Genomic DNA, 21,450 nt, shown 5'->3' with positions numbered 1-21,450 from the left:
TCCATTTTTAGTGTAATAATGCTCATTGTCATTTCTGTATTTTTTTTTTTTTTTTAATTTTCGCTAACTGCTTATTTGCTATTACTTTTACCATCATATTTGTACATGTCGTATTTGCTGATGTTGCTCTGTTGTTGTTGTTGTTGTTGTTGTGTTTGCTGTTGTTGTTTTTGTCTCTCTGTCTAATCCCCCTCTTGTCCCCACAATTCCCCCCTCTGTCTTCCTTTTTCTCTCTTTCTATCCCCTCCTGCTCCGGCCCGGCTGCACCAAATGATAATATAAATACATTTAATAAAGTCAAAATACAAGTAAGGCAACAAGAGAAGTATCCTACACTTCTCTTTTGTAAAGTAAATCTGAACAGCCGATATGGGCATCTACATCTGCTATATGATTTGCCCGAGAAGCTGGGCAGGACATTATAAAAAAAAAAAAAAAAAAAAAAAAAAAAAAAAAATAACACTTTTAGATAGATAGATAGATAGATAGATAGATAGATAGATAGATAGATAGATAGATCGATAGTACTTTATTGATTATATAAGGCTTTTAAAGTAATTTTGATAGTAGGCTAATATAGTTGATATAGACACTTACATCATGTGTTGCCTTCATTATAACACTTATATAAGGCTTTTAAAGTAATTTTGATAATAGGCTAATATAGCTGATATAGACACTTGCATCATGTGTTGCCTTCATTATAACACTTATATAAGGCTTTTAAAGTAATTTTGATAGTAGGCTAATATAGCTAATATAGACACTTACATCATGTGTTGCCTTCATTATAACACTTATATAAGGCTTTTAAAGTCATTTTGATAGTAGGCTAATATAGTTGATATAGACACTTACATCATGTGTTGCCTTCATTATAACACTTATATAAGGCTTTTAGAGTAATTTTTTATAATAGGCTAATATAGCTGATATAGACACTTGCATCATGTGTTGCCTTCATTATAACACTTATATAGCTGCCCACTGCTCCCGAAGGGGATGGGTCAAATGCAGAGGACAAATTTCACCACACCTAGTGTGTGTGTGACAATCATTGGTACTTTAACTTAACTTTAACTTAATATAAGGCTTTTAAAATAATTTTGATAGTAGGCTAATATAGCTAATATAGACACTTACATCATGTGTTGCCTTCATTATTACACTTATATAAGGCTTTTAAAGTCATTTTGATAGTAGGCTAATATAGACACTTACATCATGTGTTGCCTTCATTATAACACTTATATAAGGATTTTAAAGTAATATTGATAGTAGGCTAAAATAGCTAATATAGACACTTACATCATTTGTTGCCTTCCTTATAACACTTATGTAAGGCTTTTAAAGTCATTTTGATAGTAGGCTAATATAGAGAATATAGACACTTGCATCATTTGCTGCCTTCATTATAACACTTATATAAGACTTTTAAAGTCATTTTGATAGTAGGGTAATATAGATAATATAGACACTTGCATCATTTGTTGCCTTCATTATAACACTTATATAAGGCTTTTAAAGTCATTTTTATAGTAGGCTAATATAGCTTAATATAGACACTTACATCATGTGTTGCCTTCATTATAACACTTATATAAGGGTTTTAAAATCATTTTGATAGTAGGCTAATATAGACACTTGCATCATGTGTTGCTTTCATTATAACACTTATATAAGGCTTTTAAAGTCATTTTGATAGTAGGCTAAAATAGCTTTATATAGACACTTACATCATGTGTTGCCTTCATTATAACACTTATATAAGGCTTTTAAAGTCATTTTGATAGTAGGCTAATATAGCTTAATATAGACACTTACATCATGTGTTGCCTTCATTATAACACTTATATAAGGCTTTTAAAGTCATTTTGATAGTAGGCTAATATAGCTTAATTTAGACCCATCATGTGTTGCCATCGTTATAAGGCCTTTATTTTTTGTGGCTCCAAACAGATTTTATTTTTGTATTTTTGGTCCAATATGGCTCCTTCAACATTTTGTGTTGCCGACCCCTGGCCTAGCCGCCTGTTAGTGAAACTGTTTACACCCAGTATTCTCATCAGCCTATTAACGTACGTGTTCGAGTGTAACAATAATAAGCTGACTGTAAAACATGGCTGTGGGTTATAGCTTGTGCTGCCATCCATTTTTTTTTGTGTGTGTGTGTGTCTGTTTGAATGAAGTGTTGCTTAAATATGGAGGGAGTGTACAAATGCCAGAGGACGTGCGAGTGTGGGGGCCGCAATCCGGCGCGTGATGTGTTCTGGTGGCATGACAGAGGTAAGACAGGCCTGCGTAAACATGCTGAGGCAAGATAGTGAAACGCACCCACTCTCTCCCACTTGTACACACTCTCCTCCCCGTGTTTTGTGTTGGATTTGTTCCCCCTTCCCTCCTAAATCCCTCTTGTTTGTTACTGACATCGCCTCCCGGTGTTTACTCCCGGGAAAAAAAAAAAAAGAAGCTGGCCGCCCCTGATTTTTAAAAGCCCCGGCAGGCAATCGAAAAGCCTAACGAGTGGAATTTAACTGGGAGTGGACACAAAACCTCCCAGTGTTTTGAGATTTGGCATGCACGCTCGGCGGTTTGTGTAGAGAACGAGGCGGCGAGCGGGGGGGTTTAACTGACAGCGTGTCGAGATACGGGGCGATAAGCAGGGAGCGCGGTGACCATAACACATGCAATCACTTTTGACAGCACGGGAATGCGCTTAATCTCTTCACGTCTCCATCGCCACTCTATCTCAGTGGGTGCCGCCATGTGCCAGTGCCGCCGACTGACCCAGATAGTGAATGCGGCCATTATTGCCCCCCCCCCCCCCACCCCCCCCCCCCCGCCTGGATTCCATTTAAGTTCCTTTATCAAAAACTAGGCTGTGAAACGCCACTCAAAAAAAAAAAAAAGGCAAATTTTCCCTTTTTATTGCGACTGGCCAGACATAATGAGCATAAATGCAGCCTATTTCTTCCCAGAACAACATGTGCTCTTGCAGAGAGAGCACCCTCCGAAGGTAATGTTCCACGACTTTTCAGCCCCGGCGTGGGACCGCAGCGCTCGTCCCCATGAAAATGTTTGTTTTATGGCGTTCGCCTGAAAAGGTGGCTCCGATGTTGACGGCCTACCGGGGGCAAAAAAAATAAATACATTTTTTTTAAAAAAGCTCAGAAAAACTGGTCACCTATTGTTGAGCTCGGAACCACTTTTGAAAACTGGAGTGGGTGTTCAAAAGGACATTGGATAACCTACTAACCAACCTACTCAGTGGCCTAGTGGTTAGAGCAGGAGTCCCCAAACTACAGATCCAACCCACCAGCGTCCAAAATCAGGCCCGCGGGAAGTCCCAAGTATAAAAAATAAATAAATAAATAAATAATATTATATTATTTGTTTATGTCTTTTCTTATCCACTTTGTACCGCTTGCTACTCACGGTGTCTCCTAGCCACTCAGGCAAATCATATTGTCTAAAAATGCATTTTCTCATCGATAACATGACATCATCGTATATATATATATATATATATATATATATATATATATATATATATATATACATATATATATATATATATATATATATATATATATATATATATATATATATATATATATATATATATATATATATATGTGTCTTAATTAGATTATCCAAAAAAAATAGTGCTCGATGATTTTGTGATTTTTTTCCCACACATACATATATATATATATATATATATATATATATATATGTATATATATATATATACACTACCGTTCAAAAGTTTGGGGTCACCCAAACAATTTTGTGGAATAGCCTTCATTTCTAAGAACAAGAATAGACTGTCGAGTTTCAGATGAAAGTTCTCTTTTTCTGGCCATTTTGAGCATTTAATTGACCCCACAAATGTGATGCTCCAGAAACTCAATCTGCTCAAAGGAAGGTCAGTTTTGTAGCTTCTGTAACGAGCTAAACTGTTTTCAGATGTGTGAACATGATTGCACAAGGGTTTTCCAATCATCAATTAGCCTTCTGAGCCAATGAGCAAACACATTGTACCATTAGAACACTGGAGTGATAGTTGCTGGAAATGGGCCTCTATACACCTATGTAGATATTGCACCAAAAACCAGACATTTGCAGCTAGAATAGTCATTTACCACATTAGCAATGTATAGAGTGTATTTCTTTAAAGTTAAGACTAGTTTAAAGTTATCTTCATTGAAAAGTACAGTGCTTTTCTTTAAAAAATAAGGACATTTCAATGTGACCCCAAACTTTTGAACGGTAGTGTATATATATATATATATATATATATATATATATATATATATATATATATATATATATATATATATATATATATATATATATATATATATATACACAGCCCGGCCCCCGGCCAAATTGTTTTAACCCAATGCGGCCCCCGAGTCAAAAAGTTTGGGGACCCCTGGGTTAGAGTGTCCGCCTTGAGATCGGTAGGTTGTGAGTTCAAACCCCGTCCGAGTCATACCAAAGACTATAAAAATGGGACCCATTACCTCCCTGCTTGGCACTCAGCATCAAGGGTTGGAATTGGGGGTTAAATCACCAAAAATGATTCCCGGGCGTGGCCACCGCTGCTGCTCACTGCTCCCCTCATCTCCCAGGGGGTGAACAAGGGGATGGGTCAATTGTAGAGGACAAATTTCACCACACCTAGTGTGTGTGTGTGTGACAATCATTGGTACTTTAACTTAACTTTAACTTAATAATAAAGTGTTAATAATAAAGTATTTCTGATTCTCTGATAATACAAGTTGTATTTAAGATGACAGTAATAATTTATTGGAAAAACTGAGTGAAATTAATCGATTTACGGACTCGATCGGTTTTTGAACAGGGTTTGTAAATTAAAAAGTTTGTATGGTGAAGTAAATTTCTCCATAAGAAACATTGTAAATATGAATAATGGATTCCAGCCTCAAGACAATTCCATATTTTAGTAAAACTGTGTAGACTTAGACTTGGCTTCCTTTTATTGTCATTCAAATTTGAACTTTACAGTACAGATAAGAACACAATTTCGTTGCATTAGCTCATGGTAGTGCAGGATAAAAGATCAATAATGTGCAGATAAATATATTGCACTTGTGCATATGCATCCATGTTTATGGATGTATGTTATATTGTCTTTATATTCTAGCGAGTTAATCCATTATTGGGGATTACTTTGATGCGTTCAAGAGTCTTACGGCCTGAGGGAAGAAGCTGTTACAGAACCTCCAGGTTCTGCTACGGAGGCTGCGGAACCTCTTCCTAGAGTCCAGCAGTGAAAACAGTCCTTGTTGGGGGTGGGAGGAGTCTCTGCAGATTTTCTGAGCCCTGGTCAGGCAGCGGCTTTTTGCGATCTCCTGGATACTAGGAAGAGGAGTCCTCATGATCTTTGTAGAGTAGAGTTTGAACACAATATAAGTAGCCATACAGTACTGTCTATCAAACAAACCTAACACAAGACATTGATACAGTGTTGATTATGCATGCATGTCGTTTAACGCCACGCCGTCCCCACGTTGTTTCGACGTTGTATTTGTGTTTTAGAGTTTTTGTATGGGTAATGACCAAAATTCAATGGTCAAATCCACCTTGGGGAGAGTGGCCGTGCCAGCAACCTTAGGGTTCCTGGTTCAATCCCCACCTTCTACTATCCTTGTCACGTCCGTTGTGTCCTTGAGTAAGACACTTCACCCTTGCTCCTGATGGGTCGTGGTTAGGGCCTTGCATGGCTGCTCCCGCCATCAGTGTGTGAATGTGGAAATAGTGTCAAAGTGCTTTGAGTACCTTGAAGGTAGAAAAGTGCTATACAAGTATAACCCAGTGGCCTAGTGGTTAGAGTGTCCGCCTTGAGATCGGTAGGTTGTGAGTTCAAACCCCGGCCGAGTCATACCAAAGACTATAAAAATGGGACCCATTATTGGGGCGGCGTGGCGAACCAGCAATCGGAGGGTTGCTGGTTACTGGGGTTCAATCCCCACCTTCTACCATCCTAGTCACGTCCGTTGTGTCCTTGGGCAAGACACTTCACCCTTGCTCCTGATGGCTGCTCCCGCCATCAGTGTGTGAATGTGTGTGTGAATGGGTGAATGTGGAAATAGTGTCAAAGCGCTTTGAGTACCTTGAAGGTAGAAAAGCGCTATACAAGTATAACCCATTTATCATTTATCATTTACCTCCCACTCAGCATCAAGGGTTGGAATTGGGGGTTAAAGGCCTACTGAAACCCACTACTACCGACCACGCAGTCTGATAGTTTATATATCAATGATGAAATCTTAACATTATAACACATGCCAATACGGCCGGGTTAACTTATAAAGTGACATTTTAATTTGCCGCTAAACTTCCGGTTCGAAACGCCTCTGAGGATGACGTATGCGCGTGATGTAGCCCGGCGAACACGGGTATGCCTTCCACATTGAAGCCAATACGAAAAAGCTCTGTTTTCATTTCATAATTCCACAGTATTCTGGACATCTGTGTTCGTGAATCTGTTTCAATCATGTTCATTGCATTATGGAGAAGGAAGCTGAGCAAGCAAAGAAGAAAGTTGTCGGTGCGAAATGGACGTATTTTTCGAACGTAGTCAGCCACAACAGTACACAGCCGGCGCTTCTTTGTTTACATTCCCGAAAGATGCAGTCAAGATGGAAGAACTCGGATAACAGAGACTCTAACCAGGAGGACTTTTGACTTCGATACACAGACTCCTGTAGAGAACTGGGACAACACAGACTCTTACCAGGATTACTTTGATTTGGATGACAAAGACGCAGACGTGCTACTGTGAGTATGCAGCTTTGGCTTCTAAACATTTGATCGCTTGACCGTATGTGCGCAACTTTTTTTTGCGTATGTACGTAACTTTTTTTAAATATATAAGCTTTATGAACCTTGGGTTAGGTGAACGGTCTTTTGGGCTGAGTGATTGTGTATGTTGATCAGGTGTTTGAATTGTATTGGCGTGTTCTATGGAGCTAGGAGCTAGCATAGGAGCTAGGAGCTAGCATAACAAACACGCAGGTGTTTTTATGCAGGATTAATTTGTGGCATATTAAATATAAGCCTGGTTGTGTTGTGGCTAATAGAGTATATATATGTATTGTGTTTATTTACTGTTGTAGTCATTCCCAGCTGAATATCAGGTCACCCCCGGCTCTCACAGCATCTTCCCTATCTGAATAGCTTCAACTCCCCACTAGTCCTTCACTTGCACTTTACTCATCCACAAATCTTTCATCCTCGCTCAAATTAATGGGGAAATTGTCGCTTTCTCGGTCCGAATCTCTCTCACTTCATGCGGCCATCATTGTAAACAATAGGGAACTTTGCGTATATGTTCAACTGACTACGTCACGCTACTTCCGGTAGGGGCAAGCCTTTTTTTTATCAGATACCAAAAGTTGCAATCTTTATCGTCGTTGTTCTATACTAAATCCTTTCAGCAAAAATATGGCAATATCGCGAAATGATCAAGTATGACACATAGAATAGATCTGCTATCCCCGTTTATATAAAAAAAATTCATTTCAGTAGGCCTTTAAATCACCAAAATGATTCCCGGACGTGGCACCACTGCTGCCCACTGCTCCCCTTACCTCCCAGGGGGTGAACAAGGGGATGGGTCAAATGCAGAGGACAAATTTCACCACACCTAGTGTGTGTGTGACAATCATTGGTACTTTAACTTTAACTTAACTTAACATAACCCATTCAACCCAACATTGATTAAACGTCGTCAAAAAGCATGCTGTTGTGTTTGAGTTGCTCGACGTCAGGAACGTAACTCAAGTTCTCAACGTTGTTTTAACGTCTTGTGCCTGCCGGGCTGTCCTCGTTCGCAGCCGTCCTGCCGACACACACACACACACAGTCACTAGCCCCGTGGTGCACTCACACTTCGAAATCACATAACCCTTAACTTTAATAGCCAGTTCGCTTCAATGTTTAGGAATAAATCAATACAATATTCTCACCCCTACTCGGCATACATAGTGGCAGTCTACAAGCATGAATTCCATTGTGTCTTCTCCTTTCAATCATCTCGGGCAGACTACTATTCAACACCAAGAGCCACATTTGCCCTTTCCTCCATACCTTCTTTTTCTCCAGTTGAGCTATTTTCCATCCCCGATGCTTGTTGGGAGTGATTACTCTTACGGCTGAACGAGGCGCTGTGTTTGCCGCAACTGTAGTTTCGCGATACCCAGACCATAACTTTCACCGGGAAGAAATAGCTACTCTCCCCCTGCATCCCATTTATACGCCATATCTTGTCTCCGTGTAGGGACTTCCATTACTCCGGAGCTGTCGGGGGTGCGAAGGTGCGGGGAAGGGTAGATGAAAAGAGGCGATAGAAGGTTGCGGCTGTTGCTGTTGCGGGAGATGCTCTCCCTTTCGACAGCGGGGCGAAGCGGCGACATGTCGGCGCTGAGATGTAATCAAATTTATGATGTTTCACCTCATCAAAGCAGGAAGTGCAGGGGAGGGAAGAAGACAGCGAGTCAGAAATAGGAAGGAAGTGATGGGAAAATCATGTCCCTAATACATTTGTTTACCACAGACTGCATTCCTGTCTTGTTCAAATTGGATTTAGGAGGAAAACACGAAGCAAACTTGTATTTATAAAATATGTGCAATGTGTTATGGTCAAATTGCAATGGAAGAAATGCTCGCAAATATGTAACAGAGATACCCTCAAAGGCTCATAATTTGACAAATGATCAATGACTTAATCAGTCGCCAAATAAGTTTTGTTCGAGCTTCGATTTGAATCAATCTTGCTTAAATGTCTAAAAAAATGTGTTACGCATTTAATGTTGATTCGGGTTAGTTAAAGTTAAAGTGCCAATGATTGTCACACACACACTAGGTGTGGCGAAATTATTCTCTGCATTTGACCATCACCCTTGATCACCCCCTGGGAGGTGAGGGGAGCAGTGAGCAGCAGCAGTGGCCACGCCCAGGAATAACTTTTGGTGGTATGACTCGGCCGGGGTTTGAACTCGCAACCTACCGATCTCAGGGCGGACACTCTAACCACTAGCCAGTGTTTCTTAACCGTAACCAACAAGCGCCCCTTTGAGATACCCTCAAAGGTTCATAATTTGACAAATGATCAATGATTTAATCAGTCGCCAAATAAGTTTTGTTCGAGCTTTGATTTGAAGCAATCTTGCTTAAATTTAAAAAAAAAAAGTGTAACGCATTTAATGTTGATTTGGGTTACCCAGTTTTTCTTAACCGTAACCAACAAGCGCCACCTAGTGGGCCGCCATAAAAGATCTGTTTTTCAGCTGTTTTTCAGTGGTGGCAGTAATGACAGACAGAAGTCTGGAGCTAAAGTCATAGAAGTTTCCTAAAAGCGCCAAAAATATGACTAAAGTGTTGAAACTTTAGGCCCCTTCTACACTAAGTTATCCAGGGTAAATCCCACCTAACCTTATCCTTGTCCACACACACACACACACACACACACACACACACACACACAATGCCACTGTTTAAGACTCCATACAACGCTAAGAGCCGGAGATATAAGAAATAGACGGCGCACTTACCCGTGTAAAAAATTATCCAAGGAGGGGAACCTTAAACGATGGTTTAGTCTGGCCGAAACGGGACTTAGGCTAAATAATTATTTGTTTAATGAGTTATCCGGCTTAATGTAGACAGGGTCTTAGTTTCATTTGCACTTTATTTTATTGACTATTCAAGTAAATATATTACTTGTATTACTATGTTGAGCTATAATAAATAAAGTTAAAGTAACGCTGATATTCACACACTACTCTCTGCATTTGACCCATTCCCTCGTTCCACCCCCTGGGAGGTGAGGGGAGCAGTGAGCTGCAGCGGTGGCCACGCTCGGGAATCATTTTGGGGATTTAACCCCCAATTCCAACCCTTGATGCTGAGTACCAAGCAGGGAGGTAATGGGTCCCATTTTTATAGTCTTTGGAACGACTCGGCCAGGGTTTGAACTCAACACCTACCGATCTCAGGGCGGACACTCTAACCACTAGGCCACTGAGAATAATATGTTAAAGTGCAAATAAAAATACAACTTCACCCTTTTAGTCATAATTTATGCGCTTAAGAAATCTCTCTATGGCTTTAGCTCCAGACTTATTCTGTATGTTTCAGATTGTCATTCCTGCCACATGTGGTGGAAAAGTTTTGCTTCAACTGAGTACCGCTTAGAAACAGGATATTTTTGGGGGGTCCCCGGCCCAATGGATAAGAAACAACTGATGCAGACAAGCAATGTATTTATTCCCGCAATTAACGGCTCTATCCAATTGATTATTTTCTGTTGCACCCCCCTAGAAAGAAGGAAATGTGTCACACCCCCCCCCACTCTCCACCGCGACTATAAACAGCATCATTTGTCTATAAGATTGTTATAAGTGCACCTCTGCATAACTTTGTATCCTTATCAACATCAAAGAAAACAACACACCGGTCCTTCTTCGTCTCGTCAATATTAGAGCAGGACTGAATTAACCCAAGCATGGTCACAAATTGAGTGGTCTACAAAAGCAAATACCTGCCAGGGTCACTTATCAGCGCCAGATCGAGAAAAACACTGGCATTTACGGTTGTGGCTGTAGACAATCAATCAATTTCAATCAGTCAAAAAATTGTTATAGTTTCAAAAATGATTTTTTTAAATCTATTATTTCAAGCAAATTGAGGTTTTTCAAATGTTAATGTTTTTTTTTGTTTGTTAGTTTTTTTTCCTTAATGTTAATAATGATACATAGCAATTTTATAGACAAATTATACTATTTATTAGTAGTGTCAAAAAAGTTGATTTACGAATGAATTGCGGTTCTTCTTCTTGAACAGAAAAATCGATTTTGACCTTTTTTATTATTATTATTATTTATTTTTTTAATCTGTCCTTTCCAGCCACTCAGACAAATCATATTGTTGATGTAGAAAATCAGAGGTGCTCAAACATTTTGATTTGGGGACTGCATTGGTTTAAAAAAAATTTGGCCGGGGGCTGGGCTATATACATATATATACATATATATATATATATATATATATATATATATATATATATATATATATATATATATATATAAATTAATATATATCCATCCATCCATTTTCTACCGCTTATTCCCTTCGAGGTCGCGGGGGCGCTGGAGCCTATCTCAGCGACAATCGGGCGGAAGGCGGGGTACACCCTGGACAAGTCGCCACCTTGTATTTTTTTCCCTGAGCACGATGTCACGTTGTCGATGGAAAAATGCATATTTAGACAATATGATTTGCCTGAGCGGCTAGGAGGCACAGAGAGTAACACAAATGGATTAGAAAGGACAGATTAAAAAAAAAAAATGTTTTTAAATAATTTAAAAATGTTTTAAACTTGGGACTTCCCACGGGCCGGATTTTGGACGCTGGCGGGCCGTAGTATGTGGACCACTGATGTAGATGATCATATCTGCTGTACAGATTTAGTGGATAAATCTATTGTTGCCTTATTTGTATTTGACTTTTTTAGATGTTTGGGTAGAATTTTTGAATTTTTTTCAAGTAATATAGAAATGTATCAGAACTGTTGATCTATTGTACGGAGGAATGTAGTTAATCATACAACTGGCACCCAATATTATTAAAAAGTATTGGTTTTGAATAGATACTGAATCGAATCGTTACCCCCAAGAATCGAATCGTGTGGTGCCCAAAGATTCACAGCCCTGCTATTTATAGTCGCAGCAAAGAGTGAGGCGGGTGAAATGTTTTCGTCTTCTTAGGGACACGTAACAGCAAATAATTGAGAAGCACTAATGCAATATCAATTATCACCTGTCAGACATTTTCAAAGGATGTCTTATTTTGGGTATATTTATTTGTATCATGCAGTTATTAACTTATCTTTATGCCTTATGTCCTTTTCAAAAGCAACAACTTGGACGTCAACAACTTTGGAGTTGTTGAAGCACTTCTGGAAACCGTCTGTCAAACGCAAACGCGGAAAAAGTACTTTCACTTTTTGGTGGTCGTCTTGTAACCTCGGCTCGAGGCAAGGCTATCGCACAAGGTGGGAACAGTAAAAGTATTTGAGAGGTTCTCTCTTCAAATGCCATCTCTGAAATGCACGCCCTTTTCTCGGAAAGGTCTTGGAAGACGGCCACGCGGTTCCCAGAAGTCGCGAGTTTCTGAAGTCTTCCATCATTCCGCGGTATTGCCAGATTGAAAAGCAAAGTGGCGCCGCAGATGCAATATTGCAACAACTGCCGCTATCAGCGATTATCAGTGAACTTTCTGCCAGAGTTCCGCGAGGACAATAAGTGCGTGCTTCTCCGGGGCGATGTTTTGCCTTCTGACATTCCAAGCAGCCCCTGCATAAAATAACATCATTAGCTACAAAGATGCTACGTGTGAGCAAATGCTCTGTGTGTCTGGGGTGAACATCAACAAACTTCGCTTCTACCAAGCTCACCTTTGGCTAACTATCAATATTAACTCCCTTCCCTGCTTTGAATAAAAAAAAATACATATTTGTGCATAAGCAGTGTATTTGTCCACTGCTGGGTTGAATAAACACTTCAACAAAATATATTCTTCTCGGGTCAATTAAATGACAGCCAATTAACCCAATTAGATAACATTTTAGAATAAGGTTTAGTAGGTTAGAATTGTAGAATTTGTCTTATTGATGGTATTATTTTTTAAAAACATGCAATATCTCCACCTTTGTAAACACCTGGTACTCTCTGCAGTTGAGTGAACACAGTACTTTATACTCTATCAGGCATATTTTCTTTGCTATCCTTTGCTTTAACAAATTACTTATCGTCTAAGTCACGGCTGTCCAATTAGTGACCCACCTGTCGTATAGAGGATCGTTGACAAGCCCTTTTACAGCGGGTCTTGAAAAATAGCAGACCACACATTTGACACTGAGGGTCTTTGACTAGTACTTTTGCAGTAAGTCTTTAACAACAGCAGAGTGTTCCTTTAAAACAGAGGATCTTTGACTAGTGTTGTGTAGTAGATCCTGCCACACTGAGGGTCTTTGACTAGTACTTTTGCAGTAAGTCTTTAACAACAGCAAAGCATTCCTTTAAAACAGAGGGTATTTGACTAGTGTTGTGTAGTAGATCTTGCCACACAGAGGATCTTTAACTAGCTTTTTTTTTTTTTTACTGTAGATCCTCTTTGCTTAGCAATTTGTACATGCTGGAACATACATGATCTTTAATTATCATTTTATATTACATCCAGTTATGTACTGGATCTTTGAGTAGCATGTTTTAGTAGATCCTGACACACAGAGGATCTTTGGCTGGCATTTTGTCGTAGACCTGGTCACATCTGAACTTTGACTATATATATTTTGTGCATGTCCTGTCACATAGGATCATGTCAATCAGAAAACCTATGAGTAGCATTTTGTAGGGGATCTTTGATTGGCAATTTTGCAGTATACCCACTCACATAACGGATCTTTGACCAGCATCTTGTCGTAGATCCACTTCAATCAGGATATATGATCAGCATTTTTCTAGTAAATCCTGTGACGTGGAGGATCTTTGACTAACATTTTTAAATAGATCTGATCACACAGGATCTTTGACAAGCATGTTTGTAGGAGATCATGTTACATAGAAAACCTTTAACTAGCATTTTGTAGTAGAACATGTCACATATAGGATCTTTTACCAGCATTATGTAATAGATCCCGACACAACCTGGATCGTTGACAAGCATGTTGTAGTAAATCCAGTCACACAGGATATTTGACTAGTATTTTTGTAGAAAATTCGGTCATGTGATCTTTGACTAACATTTTTGTATTAGATCTTGTGACATAGAGGATTTTTGACTGGCATTTTTTCGTAAATTTGGACACAAAGAGGATCTGTGGTAAGCATTTTGCAGTATATTCGGTCACAGAGGATCACAGAGGATCTTTGACGAGCATTTTTGTAGTTCTGCTAGACAAGCATTTTTGTAGTTATGCTAGTATGCTAGTCAAATATCCTCTGTTACCGAATAGACTTAGACTGTCTAGGTCTAAGTCTAAGTGACAGGATCCACTACAAAAATGCTATTCAAAGATCCTCTGTGACCGAATAGACTTAAGCAGTTTAAGTCTAAGTCTAAGTGACAGGATCCACTACAAAAATGCTCATCAAAGATCCTCTGTGACCGAATCTACTGCAAAAATATTGTCAAAGATCCTCTTTTTGTTCAAATCTACAAAAAAATGCCAGTCAAACATCCTCTATGTCACAGGATCTAATACGAAAATGCTAGTCAAAGATCACATGACCGAATTTTCTACAAAAATACTAGTCAAAGATCCCGTGTGACCGGATCTACTACAAAATGCTAGACAAAGGTCTAATACGTGACAGGATCCACAGCAAAAATGCTAGTCTAAGATCTTCTGTGATCAGATCTACAAGAAAATGCAAGTAAAATATCCTCTATGTTACATGATTTGGACACAAAGAGGATCTTTGACAAGCATTTCGCAGGAGATTCGGTCACAGAGGGTATTTGATTAGTATTTTTGTAGTGGATCCTGTCAGTTAGACTTAGACTTAGACTGTCTAGACTGTCTAAGTGACGGGATCCACTACACAAATGCTAGTCAAAGAGGATTAGATCCTCTGTGACAGGGGATCTTTGATTAGCATTTTTGTCGTGGATCCTGTCACTTAGAATTAGACTGTCTAAGATTTGGTCACAGAGGATCTTTGACCAGTAAGCGATCGTCTGTGACCAAATACACTTAGTCAATCTAAGTCTAAGTGACATGATCCACAGTAAAAATGCTAGTCAAATATCCTCTGTGACCGAATACACTTACAGTCTAAGTCTAAGTGACAGGATCCACTACAAAAATGCTTGTCAAAGATCCTCTGTCACAGAGGATCTTTGACTAGCATATATAGATAGTCTAAGTCTAAGTCTAAGTGACAGGATCCACTACAACCATGCTAGTCAAAGATCCTCTGTCACAGAGGATCTTTGACTAGCATGGTTGTAGTGGATCCTGTCACTTAGACTTAAACTGTCGAAGTCTAAGATTTGGTTACAGAGGGTCTTTGACTAGCATTTTTGTTGTGGATCCTGTCACTTAGACTTAGACTGTCTAGACAGTCTAAGTGACAGGATCCACTACACAACTGCTAGTCAAAGATCCTCTGTGATCGAATATACTTAGACAGTCACAGAGGATCCTGTCTAAGTGACAGGATCCACTACAAAAATGCTAGTCAAAGATCCACTGTGACCGAATACACTTAGACAGTCTTAAGTCTAAGTGACAGGATCCACTACAAAAATGCTTGTCAAAGATCCTCTGTCACAGAGGATCTTTGATTAGCATTTTTGGAGTGGATCCTGTCACTTAGACTTAGACTGTCAAAGTCTAAGATTTGGTTACAGAGGATCTTTGACTAGCATTTTTGTTGTGGATCCTGTCACTTAGACTTAGGCTGTCTAGACAGTCTAAGTGACATGATCCACTACAAAAATGCTAGTCAAAGATCCACTGTGACCGAATACACTTAGACAGTCTAAGTCTTAGTAACAGGATCCACTACAAAAATGCTTGTCAAAGATCCTCTGTCACAGAGGATCTTTGATTAGCATTTTTGTAGTGCTGTCAAAGTCTAAGATTTGGTTACAGAGGATCTTTGACTAGCATTTTTGTTGTGGATCCTGTCACTTAGACTTAGACTGTCTAGACAGTCTAAGTGACATGATCCACTACAAAAATGCCAGTCAAAGATCCTCTGTGACCGAATCTACTGCAAAATGCTTGTCAAAGATCCTTTTTGTGTCCACATCTACTAAAAATTTCCAGTTAGTCTAATCACATAGAGGATCTTTGATCCATATCTTGTCACAAAGAGGATATTTTAGAGGACAACATAATAACAGCCCATCATGGTAAATAAATGGAGTTGAACATGTGACTCTCTTCAAAACCAACCTCGTGTGTTGGCCTAGATTGTGTTCTACATCTGTTTTGGGTTTGCCGAAGCCCGTCGGTAAAGTCTCACGGAGCGCCGGTCGCCCGTCGACATGGCAGCGCCGTGCGAGTGTTGATGTGCGGTGATGTCGTTCGCGTACGTTCGACTCCGTGATCCGTCTTCCTTCCCTCCTCCTGTGCACCATCTGCATGTTGGGGGAAGGAAAACAAACAGGAGGCGTCACTGTCTGCTCGTTACCTGACATGATGGATGGAGGGAGTGCCGTTGGAACGTCACCCGGGGTTGTGGATTTGTGCGTGCCAGGCGAGCCTCAGATGGTCCTCTTGGAAAATAGCAGGAAGTCGTCTCCTGGAACTTCCTGCTTGTGTCCACGCAGGCGCGCCTGGCGTTTGGTGAGGGAAGCCAGGGCTTGGAGAGCCCAGCATGCGATGCTTGATGACTCTGTCACCGCGCTGGCTGGTGAGAATGATCCAATGATCCAATTCTGACAGTAAAATGTGAAGTGGCATCATCACGAATGACAACGTTGGAACTCATAAGGCATAATCTTCCAGGTTGCAGACTTCTGCCCTTATAAAACTTTCAGCAATATTCAGCTTTCCCTTCTACTTATGAGCTTCCTCATGCCTATTCATTTGGGTTAACAGCTGTTCAGACATCGGCTGTGGATAGTATGAATATATATATAAATATGTGTATATATGTATAGTCAAGGTTTCTGTAGTTTATCCATTATACAGTGCTCAATACCGGGGTAGAGCAGAATATACGTTAGGTCAGGAAAAAATACAAGAGGCTATATCATCCCCACAAGCCTGTTTCGCAGGTTTCCCTGCTCGTCAGGGGATTTTATTAAATAAAATCCCCTGACGAGAATATTTTGTCCCCTGACCTAACATATACATACATATATATATGTATATATACATATATGCGTACATATATATGTATATATACGCACATATATGTATATATACGTAAATATATGTATGTATACAGTATATATATGGAAATATATACCTGTATATGTGTGTGTGTATATATATATATACGTGAAACAATATATAAATGCATATATATATATATATATATATATACACGTAAATATATATGTATATATATATACATACACACATACATACATAGATAATGTGTATATATGTGTGTTATATGTATATATACACATATACAGTATATATGTATGTATGTGTATATTTATATATACATGTGCGTGTATATACATGTATATACAGTATATATACATGTATGTATATGAATATATATATATATATACAGTGTGTGTATATATACATATACACATATATATATATACGCACACATACATAGATAATATGTGTATATATGTATGTATGTATGTATGTGTATAAATATATGTATGTATATTTATGTTTATATATACATGTATGTGTGTGTGTGTGTGTGTGTGTGTGTGTGTGTATGTGTGTGTGTGTGTGTGTGTGTGGGTGTGTGTGTGTGTGTGTGTGTGTGTGCGTGTGAATGTATATACAGTACATATACGTGGTTGTATATATATATGCATACACATGTATATATTTGTGTATGTATATAAATATATAGATACGGTGTGTGTGTATATATATATATATATATATATATATATATATATATATATATATATATATATATATATATATATATCCACATATATAGCTATATATATACAGTATACATATTTTTTTTATATATGTATACTTATTTTTACATATACACTGTAGATATATATACTGCTAAGCAATGGATTGAATAAATGAATTCTAAATACAATAGTTCTTTTACAGTAATAAATAGTTGAGTCAGTTATAATGTACATGACATGATTATTTTATTTTCAATAAGTTCAAGACAAATATGATTATTTTCCATTGTACTGTTTGTAATAATTATGATAATCGTCTTGAACTTATTAAAAAAACAGATATTCATTGTAAAAAAAAAGTAAAATCTTCTTTATGCACTTTTGCACCTTCTTTTTTTGCACCTTCAACTTTGACAGCATGCATTTTATTTCATTGTTTTTATTTTTAAAAATATTTTCTCAAGTACAGTCGTACCTTGGATTTTGTTTGTAACCCATTCCAAAAGTCCAAAGAAGATTGAATCATACACAAACAAGCAATTCCTCCCGTAGGAAACAATCAATCAATCAATCAATGGTTATTTATATAGCCCTAAATCACAAGTGTCTTTCAATTCCAATTAACTTGCTCCAAAACTCAAAAATATGAACACAAACCACATTTTAAGGGGAATATGTCTACTTTCAAATGCTTAATTGAAAGAAATGTTTTATTTAAATGTTTAATCTACACATTTTGCAACATTGGAAATCATTAGTAAAATGGAGGCTTCTCACAGGATGAGATAACTTTTGGAAATTACTGGCTCAGAATGGCCAAAGGTATAGATGTGTGTGTCCAAGGCTGTCTTCTTCTAATTGATTTATTACAATCTTTGCAAGCTGGGTAACGTTTGCTGTGGTCTGGAACAACATGACACACAAACAACTATCAGAAATGCAGCCAATATTACATACAGATAACGTGTCATGAGACATGCAAATATAAATTAAATAGACAGAGGACATAAATAAAGGAAATAAATTAGCTCAATTATACCTACAAACGAGGCATAATGATGCAATATGTACATACTGCTAGCCTAAATAGCATGTTAGCATGGATTAGCTTGCAGTCATGCAGTGACCAAATATGTCTGATAAGCACTCCGGCAAATCAATAAAATCAACAAAACTCACCTTGTGTGCATTCACGCACAGCATAAAATGTTTGGTGGACAAAACGAGACAAAGAAAGAGTGGCATAAAACACGTCTTTCTGTGGCAGCGTCGGAGAAAGTTGTACATGTAAGTAGTAGAACAAAACGACGCTCATCAAATACTCTCATCAGTGAAGCATGTATAACATAAACAGACGATATAAGTAAAGAAAATTAAATGAGCTCAAATATAGCTACAAACGAGGCATAATGATGCAATATGTACATACAGCTAGCCTAAATAGCATGTTAGCATGGATTAGCTTGCAGTCATGCCCTGACCAAATATGTCTGATAAGCACTCCGGCAAATCAATAAAATCAACAAAGCTCACCTTTGTGCATTCGCGCACAGCATAAAACGTTTGGTGGACAAAATGAGACTTTCTGTGGCAGCGTCGGAGAAAGTTGCGCATGTAAACAAACTACGGTGAGTTCAAGGATCGCCGAAATTAGTAGGATAAAACGGCGCTCGCCAAATACTCTCATCAGTGAAGCGTGTATAACATTCAGTGGGATTTCGAACAATTAGGAAGGTTTGTGTCATGTTTGTTCTCCTACAGAAAATATATTAAAACAAAACAACAATTTTTTTCACGCACAGCATAAAACGTTTGGTGGACAAAAAGAGACAAAGAAGGAGTGGCATAAAACACGTCTTTCTGTGGCAGCGTCAGAGAAAGTTGTACATGTAAACAAGCTATGGTGAGTTCAAGAATCGCCGAAATTAGTAGGACAAAACGGCGCTCACCAAATACTCTCATCAGTGAAGCATGTATAACATAAACAGAGGACATAAGTAAAGGAAATTAAATGAGCTCAAATATAGCTACAAACGAGGCATAATGATGCAATATGTACATGCAGCTAGCCTAAATAGCATGTTAGCATGGATTAGCTTGCAGTCATGCCCTGACCAAATATGTCTGATAAGCACTTCGGCAATAAAATCAACAAAGCTTGCAGTCGCGCACAGCATAAAACGTTTGGTGGACAAAATGAGACTTTCTGTGGCAGCGTCGGAGAAAGTTGCGCTTGTAAACAAACTATGGTGAGTTCAAGGATCGCCGAAATTAGTAGGACAAAACGGCGCTCGCCAAATACTCTCATCAGTGAAGCGTGTATCACATAAACAGTGGGATTTCGAACAATTAGGAAGGTTTGTGTCGTGTTTGTTCTCCTACAGAAAATATATTAAAACAGAACAAAAACATTTTCTTCATCTTTTTCCATTTTCACACATCTCTGAAAGACGTCCAGGCAGCCACTAGGGCGACGCTAAAGATGACCCCCGAGATAAATGAACATATAACGTCACTTTTGATACAAGTTTTTTCTGGGATTCATTTTCGTTTCTCACCTTCTTTATCAAAGTGATGCCACTTGCAACTTAAGTTATTTAGCAGTCGTACTCAATACGTAAAGAAAATTAACGCGGTATACAAAACCCCAGGCAACATTTTAGTCGATTTCCCGAAAATGAATCATGTAAAACCAGTGAGGAGTCTGGCTTGATCATTGAAAGGAGAACATTCTATCACCTTCCGGAAGCCTTCTGCCTGTGAAAAGCTTTGCACGCATGTGCATGTGCGCACTTTGCACGTCTTTGTGCAAACATCTCCGCCCTTCCTGATTGGGACTTCTCTTCTTCTTGTCATCAGATAACCGCCGCGCCGTGCTGGAACGCTCCCGCTCTCGCCACAACACCAACCACCAGGCTCGATGATGTCGCCCGAAGACGACCCGGAGGAGGATCCTGTCGCTGAGTCCCACACACGTTAACCCCGCCTTCCACGCTCTCTCTCTCCATGTTGTCCTCCTGTCGGTCCGTCATAGGAAGCGAAACAAAAATGCGTCGCCAAAACGGTGCTGTGTACAAACGTAGGAGACTATACCCATTCCACGCTTAGACTTCAGAGCATGTGACTCACACGCCTCAATTTTCGACAGGATTCATTTTATTTTTTCAAATACACGGCGCTTTTCATATTTTACACACCTCCGTTTCGACAGGATGCATTTTGGGTTTTAAGCGCCTCCTTTTCATTTAGAGACACACCTCCATTGTGGCAAGATGCATTGCATTCTGTACGCACCTCCATTTTTGACAGGATGCATTTTATTCTTGACACACCTCCATTTTTGACAGGGTGCATTTTATTTTGTAGGTGCCCCCATTTTCCACAGAATGCAATTTATTCCTACGCACCTCCATTCTGACAGGATGCATTTTAGTCTTGACACATCTCCATTACGACAGGGTGCATCTTATTTTGTAGGTGCCTCCTTTTAATTAGGAGACACACCCCCATTTTGGCAAGATGCATTATATTCTGTACGCACCTCCGTTTTTGACAGGATGCATTTTATTCTTGACACATCTCCATTACGACAGGGTGCATTTTATTTTGTAGGTGCCTCCTTTTCAGTAGAAGACACACCCCCATTGTGGCAAGATGCATTATATTCTGTACGCACCTCCGTTTTTGACAGGATGCATTTTATTCTTGACACATCTCCATTACGACAGGGTGCATTTTATTTTGTAGGTGCCTCCTTTTCATTAGGAGACACACCTCCATTGTGGCAAGATGTATTATATTCTTGACACACCTCTATTTTTGACCGGATGCATT

At 38.9% G+C, this 21,450-nt stretch overlaps 1 protein-coding gene across 2 annotated transcripts in view; it reads left to right on the top strand.

The window, feature by feature from the left end:
- Window positions 1-21,243, top strand: part of LOC133644854 (protein diaphanous homolog 2-like) — a 201,164-nt gene extending 179,921 nt beyond the window's left edge. For both annotated transcript variants that reach the window (XM_062039601.1, XM_062039600.1), the window contains one exon: window positions 20,476-21,243. In XM_062039601.1, the coding sequence (XP_061895585.1) occupies window positions 20,476-20,540 (65 nt within the window). In that variant the 3' untranslated portion in view covers window positions 20,541-21,243. The remainder of the gene's footprint in view (window positions 1-20,475) is intronic.
- Window positions 21,244-21,450: the final 207 nt, after the last annotated feature.

The sequence above is a fragment of the Entelurus aequoreus genome, linkage group LG28, assembly GCF_033978785.1.
Source record: "Entelurus aequoreus isolate RoL-2023_Sb linkage group LG28, RoL_Eaeq_v1.1, whole genome shotgun sequence".
Taxonomy (NCBI): Eukaryota; Metazoa; Chordata; class Actinopteri; order Syngnathiformes; family Syngnathidae; genus Entelurus; species Entelurus aequoreus.
Note: the sequence above shows the minus strand (reverse complement) of the source record. Positions and strands in the feature narration are given on the sequence as shown.